At 36.4% G+C, this 21,368-nt stretch overlaps 1 protein-coding gene across 1 annotated transcript in view; it reads left to right on the forward strand.

Annotated features, from left to right (window-relative positions):
* The first annotated feature begins 10,137 nt into the window (after positions 1–10,137).
* Positions 10,138–21,368, forward strand: part of EBS3 (Alg9-like mannosyltransferase family) — a 91,001-nt gene continuing 79,770 nt past the window's right edge. Inside the window, exon 1 of the mRNA XM_089792641.1 lies at positions 10,138–10,557. Within this exon, the coding sequence (XP_089648767.1) occupies positions 10,292–10,557 (266 nt within the window). The 5' untranslated portion in view covers positions 10,138–10,291. The remainder of the gene's footprint in view (positions 10,558–21,368) is intronic.

Genomic DNA, 21,368 nt, shown 5'->3' on the forward strand with positions numbered 1-21,368 from the left:
GTTGCGATCTCCAGATGGAAGTTTAATATCAACCTTACTAAGCGATTTACATGAACACAGACATCATCTGACAAAAAATGAGAGTGCCATCACGTATAAATCAAGATAATTTTGTAAGTCAGCAAAACTTGAATAAGGCTAAAAATCTTTATCAACTTTAAGCAACATACACCAGAAAAATATATTTAAGGCTACTGCTCTAAATCTGCGTCAAACAAGAACCATTGTCTAATACACTTCAGAGCAACATAGAAATAAGTGCAAAGAAGATATCCTAGCTAAACAATGCTCCAAATAATTGACAATTAAGCCTTAAACATTAATCCTCATCATCCAATAACCCCACTGCACTATGGGCATAAACATAAAAGGAAGCAAGAAGATTATTCATTGGACTCGAGCTAAAAATCATACAAACTCAAATCCAGCCGAAAACAATATGAGCTAACCATGCAAATAAAAGGAATCATTACTGCATAATAGCTAAAACCAAACACAATCTTATAATTTGAAACAAACCATATTAGGTATTATGCTACTTTAACCGATATGCATAAAAGATTTACAGTAATTTGTCCTTATCCAGAGTATTAAAAACCTCCTCATCTTAACATAACTACGCTCAAATGTACATGGCACTAAAACATAAGCCAGTATACAACATAGATAATCCAAACCAAATAGATACAGACTCCAACTTCATTACAAGCTTTGAAATAAAAATAACCCTAGCTTTAAAAAACCTAACTTGGCCTAAAAAACCTAAAAGCAAGGACCACTGCTAAGATGTAATGACATGAAAATAAAATACATCTAACCCTGGAGCTCTAATTCTGAAGCAGGTGTTGCATGTACTAGTTTCCAAAAGCAAACCTAAGCAAGTTCCTCTCCTTAACGCACCAACCCTTACTTTTTCCAGTAAAACATAATGACTTCCACCACATCATTAGGATTTTTAGCCTTGAAGAAAGAAGGAAACTCGAAAGTGGATTTCTCCCTATTGGTTTTTTCAATATTGGGAGTGCAAAAATCCAATTGTTCTAGGTTATCAAAAACCACACCAAGGTGGATGTAAGCCTTGTGCAGATTAAGATAATTTACTATCCACCCATGACCCACCATAGCTGTGATTTTCCTCGAGCCCATAAGAAAATGAAAACAAGATTCCATCTTGGGCCATTGCATGTTGAAGGCAACCCTATCCCTGATAATTAGGGTTGGGTGTCTGGGAATGTTAGCAATAATAAGACTCCCTGGGGGATGATACATGTACATCTCTAGGAGAGGTAAACACATTTCTTCATCCAGACCGATAATTGCTTCCTCAATGCCTCTGCACCAGGTTGAGTCAAAGATATTAAGGCATAACCGTATCATAGCCCATTTTTTTAAGCCAACCTTTGCCATGCATCCTATAAAAATGCCTATAATATCGTTGCTAGTCCTCCTGATAGCGACCTAGAGTAGTAATAAAAGGCCTCTTACCAATATCTGACTAATCATGAAACTTCTAGATAGCCTAGACTGACAGGTGAGTTGTCCATCACCAAGCCATAATTAATGGGCAGGCTTTCAACCACGAGCTTAGTTAATAATCACTCAGTCCAAAACTTAGGCATTTAAATTATCAAGCACAAAATGCTATCCACCTTAACGGTTAATGATGTCATTCCATAATCCCTAAAACCAATCTAGAAATATCCCATGCCAATAATATAGCCCTCAATATCCGACATACTTCTTTTATAATTTAGTGCGCAAGATAAAATATAAGGAATAATATCCCTTGGTCTAACTAACCATATGATTAATTGATATAATACCTAATACAAACCTAATACATAACACCAAGAACAGCTAAAATAAATAAATGATTTATCAAAATAAAAACAAAGAAATGACAATACATTAAATCCCTTTACAAAATTCCAGGAAATTAGCACCATCCGCCCTGCATTGGCTAAGGAATCTGCCTTATTATTACCTTCTCTGTAAATTTGGCATATCCTGGTTTCCTCAAACCTATCGAGCAAATGAATGACTTCTTCTAATTTTGAATTGAGAATCGAATTAGGAGTTGATTTGTTCTTGATAGCATTTAAAACAATTTGAGAATCACCCTCAATTATGAGTTTAGATAGACCTAATTGATGACATATTCTTAGTCCTTCTTCCAAAGCTGCGAACTTAGCCATATTGTTAGTAGTTGGGGTAATGGACAAAGCTCCTTTGGCCAACCACCTTCCTAAATCATTATTGACGATACATCCGATACCTACAACCCCTAGATTGCCTCTAGCCACTCTATCAAAATTAAGCTTCACCCAGCCCTTCATGGGGGGAGACCATTTACAATTTCTCCTTGCCTCCTTATTGCTCTTAGTGTAAAAAAGCGGAGGATTGATCAGATTGGGCCATGTTTTTTTAATTAAACCATCCCAAAATGAAAAGGAGCCTTCTTCCTTACTAGATTTCCTAAGATGGGAATTAATGTTTTTCACTATGCTTGCTTTGATTTTCAAAATAAGCTCATTTGCTTTAATTTTGCTATCACAAAAAATCCTTTTGTTCTATTCTTTCCATATTTCCCACATGAGTATAGAGGGAAAAATATTCCAAAGCTTACTATAGATGCCCTTACAGAGATGAGAGGGCCATCCAATAAGAAAACCAGTAAGATTTTCAGAAAAAGGAAAATGCCAACCTAATTTTTGAATGAGCCATTCCCAACACTCTCGAGAATAAGGGCATTTATAGAGGAGATGGTCAACATCTTCACCATTATGTTTACAAAGAACACATCTTGACAGTCCTGCCAGACCAATTTTACTGAGCCTGTCCACCGTCAAAATCCTATTTTGAAAAGCTAACCATAAGAAAAAGCCAACTTTTGGAAAACATGCTCGATCCCAACATAGATTAAGAGGGATTTCCACTTTTTCCAATCTTTTAGAATTTATCAGAGCTTTATATCCATTTTTAACGCTATATTTGCTATCATTTGATGCTGCCCAAATCAATTTATGCTTCCTCTCCATTTGCTTGACTTTCCTTGTGAAGATAATCTTTTTATAAGCCTTAATCTCCATAGGATCCAGATACATCTTCCATGGATTTCCAGATCCATGACGATTGATCTCTCATGCTAGCCTTCATTTTGTATTCAATAACTTTCCTCCCCCAATGATTGAAAAGTTTTTCTTTGAGACTGATTGGAACAAGATTGTTGTCTATAGGAGGATGTCCATCCCATGGATCTTCCCAAAAGAGAGCATCATCCCCCTTTCTGACATCCCAAGTAAGATATTTGCTGACAAGATGATGACACTTAATCATGAAATTCCAGCTTTCAGATCCCTTCAGAAGAGTCTTCATCCTAAAAATCAAACCAGGATCTTCTGCAATAAGATACTTATCATACAAAACCTTGGCCCGTTTTTTGATCTCTTTTCAAATAGAAATGCCAAATCAATTTGGCCCCTAATGCTTCATTTTGCCAAAGAAGGTTCTTGATGCCTAACACACCGAACTCCTTGGGTTTACAAATATTATCCCATTTAATGAGTGTCAATTTTTTGGTTTCCTCACTGTCATTCCACAGGAAATTTCTAAGTTTGACCTCAAACTTGTGAAGGAGATGTTTAGGAAGAGAAAGACAAGAGAGCATATAAGTCAGAATGGCAGATAGGATTGATCTTATCTTAGTGCTCTTACCAACTTTCATTAGCCGTTTATCTTTCCAGCTTCTGATCCTAGCATCCATTTTTTCTAATGTGTTATACCAAACCTTACTTGATTTAACACTCTTTTCTAACTCTGTACCAAGATACTTACACGAGAACGAACCTTTTTTGTATCCCATTATCTAACGAATTTGATTTTCCACCTTAGTATCTGTGTTGATGAAAACTATTTTCGATTTGGCATTGTTTACGTTTTGTCTAGAGGCTTTCATATATCGTTGAATGATTACCTTTAAATTAACTGCCTCCTTCTGAGCTCTCTCCTGGCAAGATCATGTCATCTACGTATTGTTGGTGAGTATTGTTAGAAATATTTCTGGTAACAGTGACACCTTTAATTTCTTTATTGCTATATGCTTTCATTATAGCTCTCCCAAAGGCTTCTGCCATAATGATATATAAAAATGGGGATAACGGATCTCCTTATCTTATTCCCCTAGAAATCTTAAAAAAACCTTTAGACAACCCATTAATAAGTACTAAAATCTTGGTGGTCGAGATGCATTTAAAAATAAGATTGACCCATTGGCGGGAGAAACCAAAAGCTTCTAAGGTTTTGCAAAGAAAATGCCAATCTACCATATCATAGGCTTTTTTAATATCCAATTTCATAAACATACAAGCCTCTTTATTTTTAATGACCGAATGAATTGCCTCCTGAATGATTATGATACCATCCAAGATGGATTTGCCTAGGACAAAACCTGTTTGTTCCTCAGAGATAATTTTTGGTAGAATTAATTTAAGTCTATTAGCTAAAATTTTAGAGAAGATTTTATAAATAGTATTACATAATATGATAGACGTAAAATCTCTTGGATTCTCAGGCTCTGGCTTCTTGGGAATCAAGGTCAAGAAGGAATGATTAATTTCTGACAGTAGAGAACCACATCTCCTAGAAGTTTCAATCACCTCCCAGAGATCTTTACCAATAATATCCCAACATTTCTAATAAAAGAAGGCCTGAAATCCATCTGGACCAGGAGATTTCTCAAGATTCATGTTAAATACTACCTTCCTTAATTCTTCTAACCAGATTGGATTGTTTAAAACTTTATTATCTTTTGGGGTGACCAATTTAGGGATATCTTTAAGCAGTTTGTCTTGTTCTATTCTATTCGACCCATCAAGATTATTTAATATTTTTTGAAAATGATCCACAAAAATCTTTGCAATTTTGCTAGGTTTATCAGTCATTGTACCCTCATGGTTTCTGATACTAGTTATAGTGCTTTTAACTCTATTATAAAGAGTCAAATTATGGAAGTATTTAGTGTTCCGATCTCCTTCCTCTAACCACCTTTCTGGAGATTTTTGTCTCCAAAAAATTTCTTCCTTGGTCAGAATTTCTTATTGTTTAGCCAACAATTCTTTTTCTAACTTATAACTATCGTTATTCATGCCGTACTTGATAACTTCTAAATTTAATTCTTTTAATTTATCTTCGATTTCTAATTTTTCTTTGAAAATATTGTTAAAATGATCTTTATTCCATCTTAGAATTTTTCTTTGAGTATCTTCACCTTAGATACAAAAATAAACATTTTTTATCCTTCAAAATCACCTTGTGACCACCATTCTTTAATGTTATTTAGAAAGCTTGAGTTTAAAAACCACATTTTTCACATTTAAAATAATTTCTAGTGGGTTTATGTGGTTCATTAAGTTCCAATCTTACTGGGAAATGATCAGAACCAACAATCGAAAGAATCGAGGACTGAATATTAAGATTATTAACTTCTAAATCTCCTTTGATAAAAAATCAATCTAATTTTTCTGCAATATACACAAAATCCTTCCATTTATTGTTTCATGTATGCATCCCATTGCTGTATGGAATAACAATTAAGTTATGACATTCACACCATTCTTTAAAATCCTTCATGGATTGGGAAATCTGTTGAACACCCCCAGTTTTTTCATTCAAATTTAATATGTTGTTAAAGTCTCCTCCTAGAATTATTGGAATGTTTTGTAAATTTTCCATGTAATGGTTGATTTCTTTCCAAACCAATTTTTTCTCTATGTTACGAACTAGTTCGTATATATTAAACAACATAAACTTAATATTTGATTTAACACTGTTAACTAGACCACTAATCCAATTATTCTTTGATGTTAATATGTTTAATGATATTTTCCTATTATTCCATATGAACCCTAAGCCCCGTGATGCTCCTATAGACTCATGCATAAAACAACTCCAGTTACCTAGCTTTTTACCTAAACTAATTCCTTCTTTCTTATTCAACTTAGTTTCTTGTAAAAGTATGATATCTGATTCAAACTTGTTTAAATTTTGTTTTAAAATTATTTTCTTGTTAGGGGCATTTAGGCCCCTAACATTCCAGGTAGTAATCTTCATAGATCCGTGGGAAGGCTCTTCCCCTTCCCTTTGTTGAAAAGTTGATCGATTTTTTGCTGTTCCCGAGCTTTACCATCTGCTTCTCTGAGTTCCTTGAGCGATTCTCTGCCTCTTTTTGCTGTCGTCTTGCTATAATTAGGGAATTTGACTCTTTCAAGATTCTTTACTATACCCAACTGGTCCAAGTTTTCATGTGCACTCTTAACAGTTTCAACTTTATTACTCTCCTCAATCTCCTTTTCATCTGTTTCCAGCTCTTGAAGTAATTGCTCTATTAAGCATTGATGTACCTCAGTTGTTTTATCTTCATCTTCATAACTTCTATTATCTGTCTGTAAATTCTTGGATATCTTGTCTTCTTCTTCAAATGCAAATAGGTCCCTTTTGAGATCTGAAAAGGTGTAATTGTCCCTCCTAACTGTAAAACTTTTTGCAAAAGTTCTTCTTTTTGAGCCATGTTATCACTATCTTCATTGTCAACATCAAATACCTGGCTTAGTTCTTCAGATAGTTTCTCTATGTAATCTTTCTCCTCCTTTTTAAGAAAATATGTTTCTAATTCTTCTTTCTTATCCACTTTCTAGTTTAAGAAATCTTGAAAGTCTTGGATAGGAATATCTTTTGACTTGCACGCTCCTGACACATTTGTTCTGACCCTGTTTTTTGAATATTCTCTTTTTGGAGGAGTCTGCCAAAATTTGGTCAGCCACTTTGGGGACTCTTTGTTTGGAATTGCTTTTGCCTCGGATGGTTCAACCCATTGTTGCTTAGAATATCTGTCATCTGTTTCACTTCCTTTCTTTGCTGAAACATCAAATAAGAGTGCTTGTTCTAAGTCATCCAAACTCCTTGGCAAATTAACTATTGTCTTATTACCTTCGAAATTGGGTATTGGTTGCTTCTTTGATTCCTTATCTGCCCTAATAACTTCTTTCTTTTTCTTAGCTTTCCTTTCTTTCTTTCTCTATTTTTTGTTATCAATAATTATACTCAGTAACTTCAGTCTGCTATTAGCTTTAGGTGACTCTTCCATGAATCCAAAGTTGCTATCTTGTTTGAGCAATTTCAAAGGGGACAAAATCTTGCTCCTGTCTTTTGAATTGATCATGTCCAGCTGATTACTCCCATTTTTATCCTTAGGAGAAGTGTTTATTTTGTCCTGTTGTCCTCCATTCTTTTAGCATGAGTGGTTGTTACCCTTTCTTGCTTCTATTTTTGAAATGTGTAATGAATCTTTTATGTTTATTAATGTATTTTCCTCAGATTCATGCTCTTCCTGCAACATTCTCAAGTGCCTCATTCTGATCATGGAAATAGAATTATTAAGATTTGAAGTTCTGGACAACATTTTGAAGGAGGACTTCCTCTCATAATCAAGCTTGATTATCTCTGTGATCTTGCCCTCATATTTCTAAAAATTTAAATTGTATGTTGATTTGTTTGTGATTAACTTTATTGGTTTAAGATTTGTATCATTAGCTTTGCATTTGATAAGAAGTTTTACATTATTGCATCTTTCAAAAGACGCATCCAAACCAATAAGCTCACCTAATGATCTACCAATTCTTTTAATAATTCCTATTTGATTTAGCTCTCAAGGGATTGAATTAATAACAAACCATGTTGGAATATTTCAATCTAAATAATGCTCTCTACAATTAGGAATCCAATCAAAGATCTTCATCGCATGACCCTTAAACATACAATCAGAAACCCTAAGAAATTCATTCTTCACATCCTCATCATAGCAATGAAAAAAAATTAATTTATCAGAGTAATGCGAAATACTTACCTGGAAGCCATAGAAGTCCTCCAACCAGTCAATCAAATTGTGTAACTCTGCTTTAGGGCTGTTCCAAAAGGTGAATAAACTGACCTCTTGACATTCTTGCCAGCATTCTTCACTTTCTTGATTGCTGATAATGAGAACCTTGTCTTCATGATCTACTGGGGATGGATGAGTATCCTCAGGAAGCTTAGAAAATGGTTGATGAATGGGGGGCTCCCTACGATGTGGAGGGATGTAAATGGAGGGAGAATGTAGAGGAGGGGAGACCTGCGAAAGATTTGGAGGATCTATAGATGGGACAAAAGCAAGACCCTTTTGCCTCAAATAAATATGATTAAGATTCCAACATACATATTTCATGGAATTGAAAACAAAAATTTGCTTATCTAAACTAGATGTGGAATAAATCAAAGACGATGCTTTGTTCCAAGGTTTAGCAGGATAATAAAAGGAATCTTGCTTAGGGCAATGATTCGAATAATTGCCACCCTTCTCATTCTGCAAATCTACCAGAGGGGCAAAAATGTTAGAAGTTTTAACCTCTGATTTGCTTGCATATCTGGAGTCATTTGCTTGCTTCTGCACATTAGGGCTTCTTAGACACGAAAGCCCTTGTTTATTTGTTTTTGAAAATCTCCATGGATGGTGTCTGACATAATTCGCACAAATTACACTTTTCACATTTTTCGTTTTATTAGCTCTGCTTGCCATTTTTTCAATAACTGTGAAAAATAACATCTAGGGTTTTCTTTTACTAGGTCTAATTTATTATAATACGATACATTCATATCTAATAGATTTAGAGGAGAGTGAGAATATAAAGAGATAGACTAAAAATATTTAATGTGATGCATGGTGTATAGATAGACATGTAGAGAAGATCAAAGAGAAATAGATCAAATAGAATATAGATAGAGAGAGCTAGGGACATATAAATAAATGTTTGTATGTATAGAAAGATATAAAAGAAAGGATAGGGAGGTAAACAAGGAGAACTTTTTAATTAGAGAGAGACATAGAGATATAAAAATGGAGAGATATACAATTATATAATAAGATGGAGAGGAAGGGATAGAGATGATGAGATAAAGATACTTTTAAATTATCGATTTCAAATAGATAAGTTATCTATTTTTTTTATATAAACTGGGAGTTAGAGGGATAAATAATTATAATGAGAGATAAGAAGAGAGTGAGGGGACATGGGGGAGAGTGTGTAAGATCAATAATATAAAGAAACAAGAGGGGTAGAGAACAGATAGATGGATCATAATCAAATATCAAAGTGGAGGATAGTTATGAAGGGAGAGACAAAGAGGAGGGTAGTGGTAGGGATACAAATAGTAAGAGTAGAGGAGGGAGATAATGAGAAAGAATGATAAAGATATATGTGGTGATAGATGGATAATGGATATATAGATCTAGATAGATGCATACATAGTATAAATCAAAGAGATATAGAGGTTCAATATGATATAAATACATATGAATGAATGGTAAAGATGGGTAAGATAAAATAGAGAGAGGGAGGGAGAAATGAGTGTATATGTTTGTAAATAAGAGATATAAAGATGGGGAAAGGAAGTAGACATGGAGGGTTTATGAATAATTATTCAAAAATATCATCAAAAAATTACAAGACTATCAGCTTTAACCCTTGCACACTTAAAAGGTGGTTTATATTTCTAAAATTGAAACAACACAAATTAAAAAGTTTAGTGAAACATTCTACTCTTGAAATATTTGAAAGTTTAGTGAAACATTTTACCCTAGAAACATTTGAATCCTGCTGGATCCAGAGAGGAACCAAAAACTTCATAAAGGGTAAGGGTCCGTTTGGTTCGTGGAATTTAAAAAACTCAGATTTCTACAAACTTTGGTTTAGCCAAATCAAGGTTTTGTATATCTTCATTCCGATTTTTGAGATTTTACTGAAATCGTTTGTTTCACTAGGAAAATGCGTGTGAAGACACATTTTTATGTGTAAGCTTGGAGTTGAAGGTAAATTTCAAAAAGTAGTCCAATCTATTATTTTTACACTCCTTAAAAAACAAAACCAGGTTTGATTTTCAATTCCTAATTTTTTTAAGAAGTCGCAAAACCTGATTTTGAGGCAAAATTGGATGTTGCGTATGCTAATTCCATTTTGCAAATTTTGAAACAAACGCACAAATTTTCAAATCCGGATTTTGAAAAAGTCAATTCCTGTCATCTTCCAGGAACCAAACGGACCCAAAGTGAAAAGCATTTCGTAACGAACAATTTTGCTTCATTCTTTCCAGAAGATCTGTATCCCGCTACAAAAATTGTCGAGTTCAATTAGCAGAGGAGAAACCTGACATTGATAATGAACTTGTTTAGCCTAGGATATTGAGTTTGTGATCTTTCGGAGCAATGGCGAGCTCTTCTTCGGAGCTGAGACAGCGTAGAGGCGACCCAACAATTAAAGCTCTTCCAGACAGGGAAGATGATCGTCCTAAATCTGCAATTAAAGGGACTTCTAAAGTATTAGGATGGGGAATTCCCTTCATAGTTCTCATCGCTGTCAGAACCATCAGCGCAAGATCGAATCTCATCCACGACTGCGACGAAGTTTTCAACTACTGGGAACCCCTTCATTATCTTCTCTACAAGTCGGGATTCCAGACGTGGGAATACAGGTATATTTGCCGCTGTCGTATGCAAACAAGTGGAAATGGTTTCATTTCTTTCCTCCTCATTTCCGAAGTGTTGCCTAGATATTGTAGTGCAATCAACTATTTGGAAAAACGTGTGCGGTCTTGAACAAACTTACTTTGGATAACCATGAAGCCAATGCACCCTTAAAGAACACATCAACTCTGCCCTTTCAATGATACAAATCTTCTTGTTTACGAGTCTCACCAGTCAGCACGTACACTTAACTTTATAATATAATAGGTTTAATGGTAAGGGATGCTTTTTAATGTCGTGATCAAGCCACACCCCAAATTAGGCATCAGATCCTGTTGCTGAAGCTAATAAGGTTAATACTTCATGTTCACATTACTTATGGCTCAAATTTATGTCCTGGGTTCCTACAAGGTGGTCAAGATCAGAAATAGACAGCTTTTCACCGTCCTTCAACTTGTACTTGTTGTGGAAGTAGGCTAACTTCAGTTTTGGACCTCATCGCCAAGCTTGGGATTCGACCCATCCTTCCAGTCAATCGACCCCTTTGGAACCTGTGTATATGCTTATAGTCCTTACGTTTTGCCTGCTTTGTATGTTCCTCTAATTTTGATAAAATAAACTGCCTTATTTAAATTCAACTCTCTAATCCGTTGATTAGGACCATAATCTATACCACTTGCTTTTAAGGTGACACTGGAAAATGCACATTCCTTGTATCAGGTTGTGACACGACCCATCAAAGGTAGACTACCCGAGTTGCTTGTCAAAGCAGAATGTAGGGGCTACTTGAGCATGTTTACAGTATATAATATAAACCTCATTAAACCTCGTGCTATACAAATTATCTGGACAGAGGAAAATTCTTCTTCAGGGCATTCAAATGAAAACAGCAAGCTTAAGTATGCTGAGTTTAGATTATAACATTTATTTCTAATTTATTTTTAGTATCACACAGACCCAGGAACTTTTAGGGTAATTCATCACCAAATGGTGATATCTTAGTGATTCTCCAAAAGCGAGGCTGCTCAACAGAAATTCTAAACCATTTTTTGCCTAGATAGGTGTCATGTATATGCATTTTCATCGACAGACTGAATACTATAATTCAGATGGTTGTATGGTTGTATGACTAAGCTTTATGATGTTTGAAATGAAAATTGTGATGGGACTCGCATAGAGGTTCACAACAGTTGGGTGTAATGTACCATTTTGGGATCACCTCATACTTTACCCTAAATTCACAAATCCAAAACGAAACAAAGAGCATAATATAGCTAGAGATATAATTTGTGCTCAAGAATGAGATGAGCTAAGCCTGTTTTGGAAACCTGCAACCAGATGAGATTAATGTAGATATAACTCATGAAATATATCCAGATGAAATATATATAGACACATATACACACACAAAAATCTCAATGATTAGTTGGGTGCCCCATGTATCATCTACCCTAGGCCCAACAGGAGGACCTTATCGTCTTTGGCCTCAAGTGGTCCTTAACCATCATCATGAGGTGGTGTACCTAGTGAGGGCTGTATGCCATTCCCCTCTATCGTGTTAACCTCTCACCTCTTATGATCGAGGATCCCATTTGGTTCACTTCAACTATTGATCAATGTGGGGATAATAAGGGGAGGTGCAATAGGGTGCATTTAAATTGACCCTCAACCCTAGGGCAGAGGGCGGGACCTTATCCTTTTTGGCCTCATATGGTCCTCAATTGTCATTATGAGGTGGCATAATAGTGCATAACTAATGGTCCTTAACCATCTTTATGAGGCACCATGCCTAGTGAGGAATGTTTCACCGGTCTCCCTCCTTGCACCCCCCTCCTTCCACACGACTGATTATTACATAATTTCATATTTATAAATGCATAAACATCTAGACCCAAGTATTCATCGATGGCACATAATCAAGTATAACTACATAGTTATTGATAAGCAAGAGATATTTTCCACAATAAGTCAATTGTGATATTGTATACAGGCTTCAACTGTGTAGTTTTTTTGAGTCAAACTCATTGACCCATGTTTCATGAGTAGTGGTTCACATGAACCCATCTCTCATGAGAATGGTGGAACACTTAGCACTAGATGCTCATAGAGGTGAAGCATTGAGCACTTGCGCTCATTGCACCTAGGTGTTTCACGCTTCACCTTTGTGAGCATCACCTAGATGCAATGAGTGCTAAGTGTTACATTCATTCTCATGAGAGATGGGTTCATGTGAACCGCTACTCATGAAATATGGGTCAATGAGTTTGACTTAAAAAACTACACAATTGAATCCTAGTAGCAATATCACTACACATATATTCTTATCTATATGTACAATTATAAAGCATATTCATGTCTATTCTTTCGTACCACAATATTTAAGAAATTATAAATAAGTTGTTCTTCTATATTCACAATTCCTTCTGCTGGATGATCAATTGTTGTCGAATGAGTACCTTTGATCTGATGATTCAAGGTATTGGTTATGATTAAGTAACTCTGACTAGATGATTGAAGAGTGATGATATAATGTTAGCTAGTTTGATATATTGGTGGATGGTGATTGAATGAATGTTGATTTGATTGAGCGATGCTTGATTGCTGAATTGTATCTTTTCTTGATCCCAAGATACAATGAGGATTGATGATTGTTTGCTTGATTTCTTGAGGGATGATGGATGGATGATGATAATTGATAAGTCCTTAATGCCTGGAATGAATTTTTCTTTATACATTATTGGTGAAAGGGTCACAACCTTTCATGAATTACCACTTTTCATTGTTGCCTTTGAGAATAATATATCTTTTCTCAAATTGATCTCCTTTGGATGTCCTCAAATGAAACCTTGAACCCTTTATATCTTCTAATATAGGGGAGAGTCACCTCTTCATCATGTCTGCCCTTTGCAATGGTCATGGCCTTTCGCAATTACCACCTTTTGGAAGAGTCAGAACTCTATGTATTGAAGGGTTAAAAGAATCAATCTGTTGTCTCTCTAAGGGAAAGTTTGGCTGCTGGCATTAGCAAATGCTGCATTTGTCTTATATCCAGAATTTGTTAGATGCTGGATTTGCTAATTCGGAATTGGATTTTGGGAAAATGGTTGGATCCGTTTGGTTCGCCTAGAATTTGATGGGGAAGATGTTTTTTTTCATTTGGCTCTACAAAATTGTAATTGGAATTGGAACATTTTGAATTGGAATTTTCTAGCCCTTTTGTCGGCCTCTGTCTTTTTGCTAGCTCTTCAGCCTCTGCTTCATGGCTCCGCCGTCAACCTTGGCCCACGCCGTTGATTGTAGTCTCCTGCTCTGCCGCTATTGACATATATTCTTCCCTTGTCTTTGCGCTCTGTTTGGGCGCATCTAACCCGTTGGCATTTGTGACTCTGTCCATGCTGTGATGTTGTTTATTGCTAGCTCATCCTTGACCTACTTGCTTGCCTTCAGCCCCCGATTCCATCTTCGGCTCCTGTTGCAATAACATTTCTCACCTAGCATTGGTGGAGATGAAATGCATTTGCTTGAGACGTTTTGTTGAGTGGGAAAAATGAAAATAAAAATTTGATTTAATTCCAATTCCAATTCCACCTCTTGAGGTGGAATTAACAAATCCTCATTTTCGACCAAAATGGAAATTCAAAACTCATATTCCAATTCTGATTTGACACATCCAAACTGAGGATTAAATTTTTTAGGATTTGTTCCTACCAATTCTGGTTCAATTCCAGCAAACAAATGGGCCCTTAAAGAATTAATGCCCAATATGATAAATTGTACTGGTTATAACCCCCATGGTTGCCTATACAAGCCAAGGAAAGGCTTCTATATTAATCATATTTCATCGTACAATTACGATACCAGCCAAGTTGCATAGTTGTTTTATTCTTGAAGAACTTACCTTCAGTTTCTCCATCTTCCACATTCTTGAAACTAATGTAAATAATAATCCAAAGGGTCGAAACAGACGTTAGGAAGTATTGTTGTATCCTATTTGTGGGGATATGTTGGTTGAATCTCGATTTGCACATCTTTTTTAATATTCTTCACGTTTAACTAGATCTTCTTAATCTATTGAGCCAATAATACCTTTAATCGACGAACAGATCAAAGATGAGAGACCTAATATATTGAAATTGAAACTGAAATTATTCAATTCGGAACATTGGAAGCCCCTGAAATACTTGAGAGCTTAGCTACAAACTTTTCTGCTACACTGAAAGAATTTGAAGCAAAAACAGCTAAGTTGCCAGATTCATCCCCTGCTGCCCGGATTCGGGTCCGGGTCCACACGGGTCCGGATTCGCCCCCGGGTTCGCTGCAGGTCCGGGCAGGGTCCTTAGTTTTGATTGTGGATTCGTCCAGGTCCTTGCTGGAGCGAACCCAGACGAACCCACAGCGAACCCGGGGCTAAAAACAACTTTAAAGAGTGTGTTTTTAAAATTGTTTTCTTCTGTAACTCTCAAAGGAACTTAATAAAAATTTAAAAGACATTTCACTCATCTAATCCCTTATGTCAAGGAGGAGGACGATGATATAGCAGCATATGGGACTAGTGGAACCAGTTTGGGTTCCAATGATGAAGCTCTAGATATAGTTGCAGTTGGGGATGAAGCCATTGATCTCTCATTTTATGATGATCCAATTGACCCTTGAAGGGCATTTGATACTATGATTATTGATAAACTACTAAACACTTGTCATCTATCATCATGTTTCAAACTTTATTATTTGATGAACTAGTCTTTGTTTTGCAATTTAGTAATTCAATGTATTATTTGATGAACTAGTCTATGTTTTGCAATTTTGTAATTCAATGTATAATTTTCTTTACAATCATGAAGATAGATTAATGAGCGAGTATTTAATGTTTTTAGATTCAGGTAAAATCATGTTTTGAAGGGACCCAAATCCCTTTGGCATTTGGCATTGATCAATGATCAAGCAACAATTGTTCATATTGTGAAATGATTTTGTTATGCAACTATGCATGTTTCTCTTCTGTGTGTGTGTCTATATATATATATACTCACGAACCCACCCACAAACCCAAATGGGGAAAAAAAAATTGCCCGAACCCCGAACCCGAACCTATCCCCGAACCCGAATCGGCAACTTAGAAAAACAGTTTTTTCAATACATTCACAACATTATATTCAATATCACCTGTTTATTCAGTACAAAGCTAATGCTAAAGGTGCATCTTCAAAATCAATATCCTCCCAGTATCAGGAACAAATATCCAATGACTGCTGCCACATCTACAACTATGTTATAAGATACCTTCGAACTGGATTTTTACAAATTAACATGTCCAAACACTGACATTCTATCTAATCAATAAGATCGATCTTGATGCTAGACTTTGAAAAGTGTCAACTTGAAGTTTCACTCCTAATGTTTCCCCTGTCAGATGAATTGGAAACCCTTTTCATAAAACCCTTGAAAGGAAGAAATCTGAATTTAAAATACAAATGCCAAATCAATAACTCAGACTTATCCTGCATGAAAACAAAATATGGTTTGCATAATGACATAACTAGGTGATGAACTTCTGGATTTTTAACTCAATAAAATAATAAGCAAACAAATCACAACTTGACATAGTTACTGCTACAGATAAGACAAGTTGTGAAATAAAAAGACTGTTCTCAAAAAGCTTCTTGACACAGAACATGCATAAATGTGTGTCAGGCTTCTGATCCTCATCTTAATATGTCAAAAGCATGCCTTTGTTTTTGCTCAAGAGATATCCATGACATTGTGCAAACATAGAGCTAACCCAATTAAATTTCTTGCAAATATGATTGATGACATTTTCAAGATGACTTTATTCCTTCTCTTAAGAAGATGAGATAAAACTTTTCTTTGAATTACAAACCTTGAGAATTTTCAATTCTTGGTTGTTGATTAAACTTGCTGAGAAAGTGAGAATTGAAGGTAAAAAGATATCTGGGTTCACAATTGATTTGTTTCGAAAAGGTGTGAGTTGGTGACGGTTGGCAGTCTTTATCAATCGTCGAGCACTATTTGTATTCAGGTTGGAACAAGTCAGGAGGTTGTTGATAGTACAAAAATACCATGCTATGTAAAGATTTTTCTTTCAGCCAAAGTTATTTGCACTGCGTTATTTCTGATTTATATGTTGTTCATGTTCTATTAAATGTTCTTGTTTGCTGTATACAAAACAATACATTGTAGGAAGTAAACATTTTGGCACCGTTGCCTATTCAAACCTAGAGATCAGATAAACAAAAGGTGTGTTTGTGGAGTAATGTACTGATTGTTCGAACAACAAGTGATCAAAACTGATAGTGACGTAGAAGAAGAGGAAGTTACACGAGAAGAGTAGTTTGTGAAGGCACGGTACACGCTAAACTCTTGGTGTGACAAGCTATGTATGATCTTCACGGAAGCATCCAAAGGCTGCTAGCACAGAACTTGGTTGAAATAGAAGAAAGACGTACTAAAAGGCAACAAGAATACTGTCAGTGATAGATACTATGACACTAGGAGGTCCAAAATCAGAGGTAAGAGGAGGAGTGCGACACAAGTAGATGTTGTACCTCTGACAATACAAATAATTAATGCCCCTTTTGCCAAACAAGGACATTAAGTGATGTATCAGGAGAGAGACGGAAGCAAAAACCTTGGCGAGGTCTTTGCAAATCCAATGACAAAGTGAGAGCTAGTGATGAATGTATTGACTAGTTGAATCCCTAAGTCCCCCACGAAGTAAGACTCAAAGTTTGAGTTGAAGTTGGAGAGGCTGATTGGCGGTGAAGGTAGAATACAACCTACAAGGTAGCAATGGGAACAAATTGCAAGGAACTTACCACTCTCCAACTAAGCAGAGGAGGACCTTGCCAACCAGGTGAACATTCCTTTAGTATGACAGGTGACCAATGAGGAGTGCATGGAGGATGGGGACGAACTGCCAATGCACTTTAATGGTGACGAGGACGGGGAAAGAAACCTTGAACAAGAGGTGGCCGAGATCTACAATAGAATACAAGGGAAGTTTGAGACCATACAAACTATTGTCAATTGAAAGAACTTTTGGTTAAATTGGAAAGCTAGCCAGTTGACAGCCTAAGAAAGGATGGTTCAATAAAGGACGACTCCATCCTTATGAAAGAAAATGAAAGTGGTAGCTCCATCTTCCTACACAAATGTCTATAGATGTGCAATGGACATCGAGAATGAAAACAAGACATCCCAAGGGAAGAAAGCCATTAATTATGACAATATAGATGACAAAAGTGATGAAGAATCCAAGACCGTATAGGCTCTCCGAAAAGATATGATGCGAATGATAAAAGAGATGAGAGCCAAGAATTAAGCTACTAGGGATGGAAAATAATTTTGGCGTACAAACTATAAAGTTGACGGGCATACGGAGGTCAATTGCCCAAAGAAGTCATTTTGCGACATTTGCCAAGTATTGGAGCACTCCATTAAGGTGTGCCTGTACAACTTGAAGGTTAGAAGCACTCAAGCGCTCTTTAACCAAGGAGATCAAGCAACTTCACCTACCACACCACCCAAACTTACAAACTTTAACACCTCGTTGGGTGGGTATTGCAATAATCGACTAGGGAACAACAACAATAATAGCAGTAACAGTGAAATATATAACAGTGAAAGGGGTACTCAAGCCTTACCTACCCAAGCTGAGAAACAAAAGAAACAAGAGATAGTTAGTGACTTGTCCACCGATATTAAAAATATCAAATCACCTAGGTTTTCAGGCTCTGAATTTGGAGAGGATGCAGAGGCCAGGTTAAACGAGATGGAACAATATTTTGAAATCAGGAGTTTTCGTGAGATTTCCAAGGCAGTATGGGGAATATATCATCTCGCTGGTGAAGCGGCTACTTGGTGGGGAAACACCAAGATAGAGCTCAACATTAAGACAATTGAAATCACGTGGGACAAGTTCATCTCCATTTTTAAAAACAGATGGCTGCTCCAGACATTCTACGATCATAAACTATTAGACTTCCAAAACCTTAAACAAGGGGATTTGACAGTGAATAAATACTAGGAAAAGTTCACTCGATTGCTGAAGTACATTCCCTTGTATTAGCAAGACAAGAACCTGAAGGTTAGAAAGTTTGTTATGGGCTTGAATAATAGGAGTGGGGGAGTGGTGGATGTCCTCGCTCTGTGAACTATGGAGGAAGCTCCCTCTCGAGCCATCTAACAGGAACACAAAATAAAAAGGGATGATTCTATCCGGGATAATAATAAGAAAATTAGCTAGAACACATATAGCTCAGTTTCAGAGCCACATAAAAATAATTTTAAGAACTTCAAGACCAACAAACCAGATTCCAAAGCAAATAGTGGCAAGGAGTTCAAGGGTAACTCCAGTTTTAGTGGGGGCAATAAAGAAAATGAAAAGAAAGGACCTCCGTTAGGATGTGTTACATGTGGTGGGGGTCATTATACCAACAAGTGCCCTAGCAAGCCAAATACCAACCAGCCACTACGACCTCCACTACCTCCTCAACAGGCCGTCTATCAACAAAGGATACATGCGGTGCTGGATAACTGGTAAGCCAAACAACAATTGGGTTCAATAGAGACTTTGGGTAAGATCTATGAAAACCCTATTTCTATATTAATTGATACAGGAGCAACTGAATGTTTTATCTCTTCGAAATTGTTGAGTAGATTCCTTAAGAGAACTGGATTTATTGCAAAAATGTGGACCATTGAGTATGCGAACCAAATAAGGGCTAAGGTAGAGCAGTGTTTGTTTGAGGCCCAGTTTGACTTTCCGAACTTCCTCTACAGAGGTAAATCTGTATGTAGCACCTCTAGGGTCCTATGACATCATTATGGGGATAAATTGGCTCAGTGACCATAAGGCAAAAGTAGATTGTCTTGCCAAGACAATAGAGTGTCTAGATGATCTGGGCAATACCATGAACATTCAAGGAACTATGCATGAGGTTAAATATTGTCAGATCTCAGCCATGTAGCTTAAGAGATGCAGAAGAAAAGGGTGTGAGATCTTCGCTGTGAAGATAGAAGACTTGAGGGAACTTGTAGAAACTACTTATCAAGATAACTACATCTTCGAAGATAGGCAAATTAGAGAAAAATTGAAAGAATCCTTTGAGGACAAGTATCCACATCTTAAGAAATTTTAGGATGTGTTCCCAAAAGAACTCCCTAGTCTACCTCCATCTAGAGTATTTGATTTCACTATAGATTTGGTACCTGGGCCAAGGCCCATATCAAGAACACCCTATTGAATGACCACTACCGAATTAATAGAACTACAAGTGCAATTGCAAGACTTACTAGATAAGAAACTTATTTGACCCAGTGTTTTACCTTGGGGAGCTTCGATGTTGTTTGTTAGGAGGAAGGATGGAACTACGAGGTTGTGCATAGATTATAGGATGCTTAACAAGGTCACCATTAAGAATAGGTATCCGCTTCCCAGAATTGGATCTGTTCGATTAGATGAGAGGAGCAACCATATTATCCAAGATTGATTTAAGGTCTGGATATTATCAGCTTTGGATCAAAGAAGAGGACATTCACAAAACTACTTTCAGAACATGGTATGACCATTATGAATTACTACCCTTCGGAATAACCAACGCCTTGACAATCTTCATGAACCTTATGAACAGCATCTTCCAATATTGTTTGGATAAATATGTGTTAGTTTTTATTGATGATATTCTCATCTACTCCCAAAATGACGAGGAACATCAAAAGCATTTGGAGATAGTCTTACAGAGGCTACAAGAGCATAAACTATATGGGAAACTATCCAAGTGTTCTTTTTATCAAAAGGAAATTTGGCACTTAGGGCACATTATATCAGCTCAAGGGATAGCCGTAGATCCCACCAAGATTAAGGCGATCAGAGATTGGCCGGTGCCTAAGAATGTGTCAGAGGTCAGAAGTTTCCTGGGCTTAGTTGGATTCTACAAAAAAAATGTCAGAGATTTCTTTAGAATAGCATATCCCATCACATCACTCCAAAGGAAAGGAAAGAAGTTTATTTGGACCAAAAAATGTCAAGTAACCTTCAAATATCTGAAGGAAAAATTAACTACTACCCCAATAATTAGAGTACTTAATCCACAAGGCCAATTCGTAGTTATAGATGCATCTGGGGAGGGGTAGAAGGCGTACTAATGCAAGAAGATCAAGTTATTGCCTATGAATCTAGAAAATTGAAAAATTATGAACAAAATTATGCTTTGCATGACTTGGAATTAGCAACCATCGTTCATGCTCTTCAGATGTAGAGGCACTACGGAAACCATTCGAACTCTATTCAGACCATCATGGACTGAAATATATATTTACTCAGCCTAACCTCAATGCTTGTCAAAGAAGATGGCTAGAGTTTCTAGCAGACTATGACTTTGAGATCAATTATATTAAAGGCAAAGAAAACAAGGTAGTAGACGCTTTAAGCTAGCGAAGGCATATATCAACTATAGTGGCAATAAGTACTGGGCTTAGGGAGCAACTACTACAATATCTACCTAGTGACGACATTTATAACGAGGTTACCCAAGCACTTCAAAGGGACCCCCAAGACCTCGGATATGGAGGTTACCAACTAGAAGGGGATGGACTCTTGAGATACAAGGGTAGGATGTATATTCCTAAGAATCCTGAAATTCGAAGGATGAGTTTAGGAGAAAACGATATTGCTCCATATTCTGGACATCTTGGGGTGACCAAGATGTTGGTAGACGTGGAACCTTTGTACTTTTGGAAAGGGATGAAAAGAAAAATAGCAAAATATGTGGCATGATGCCTCGAGTATCAGAGGGTCAAG

This window comes from Cupressus sempervirens, chromosome 7, assembly GCF_028749045.1.
Source record: "Cupressus sempervirens isolate cs-2001-9-10 chromosome 7, ASM2874904v1, whole genome shotgun sequence".
Classification (NCBI taxonomy): Eukaryota; Viridiplantae; Streptophyta; class Pinopsida; order Cupressales; family Cupressaceae; genus Cupressus; species Cupressus sempervirens.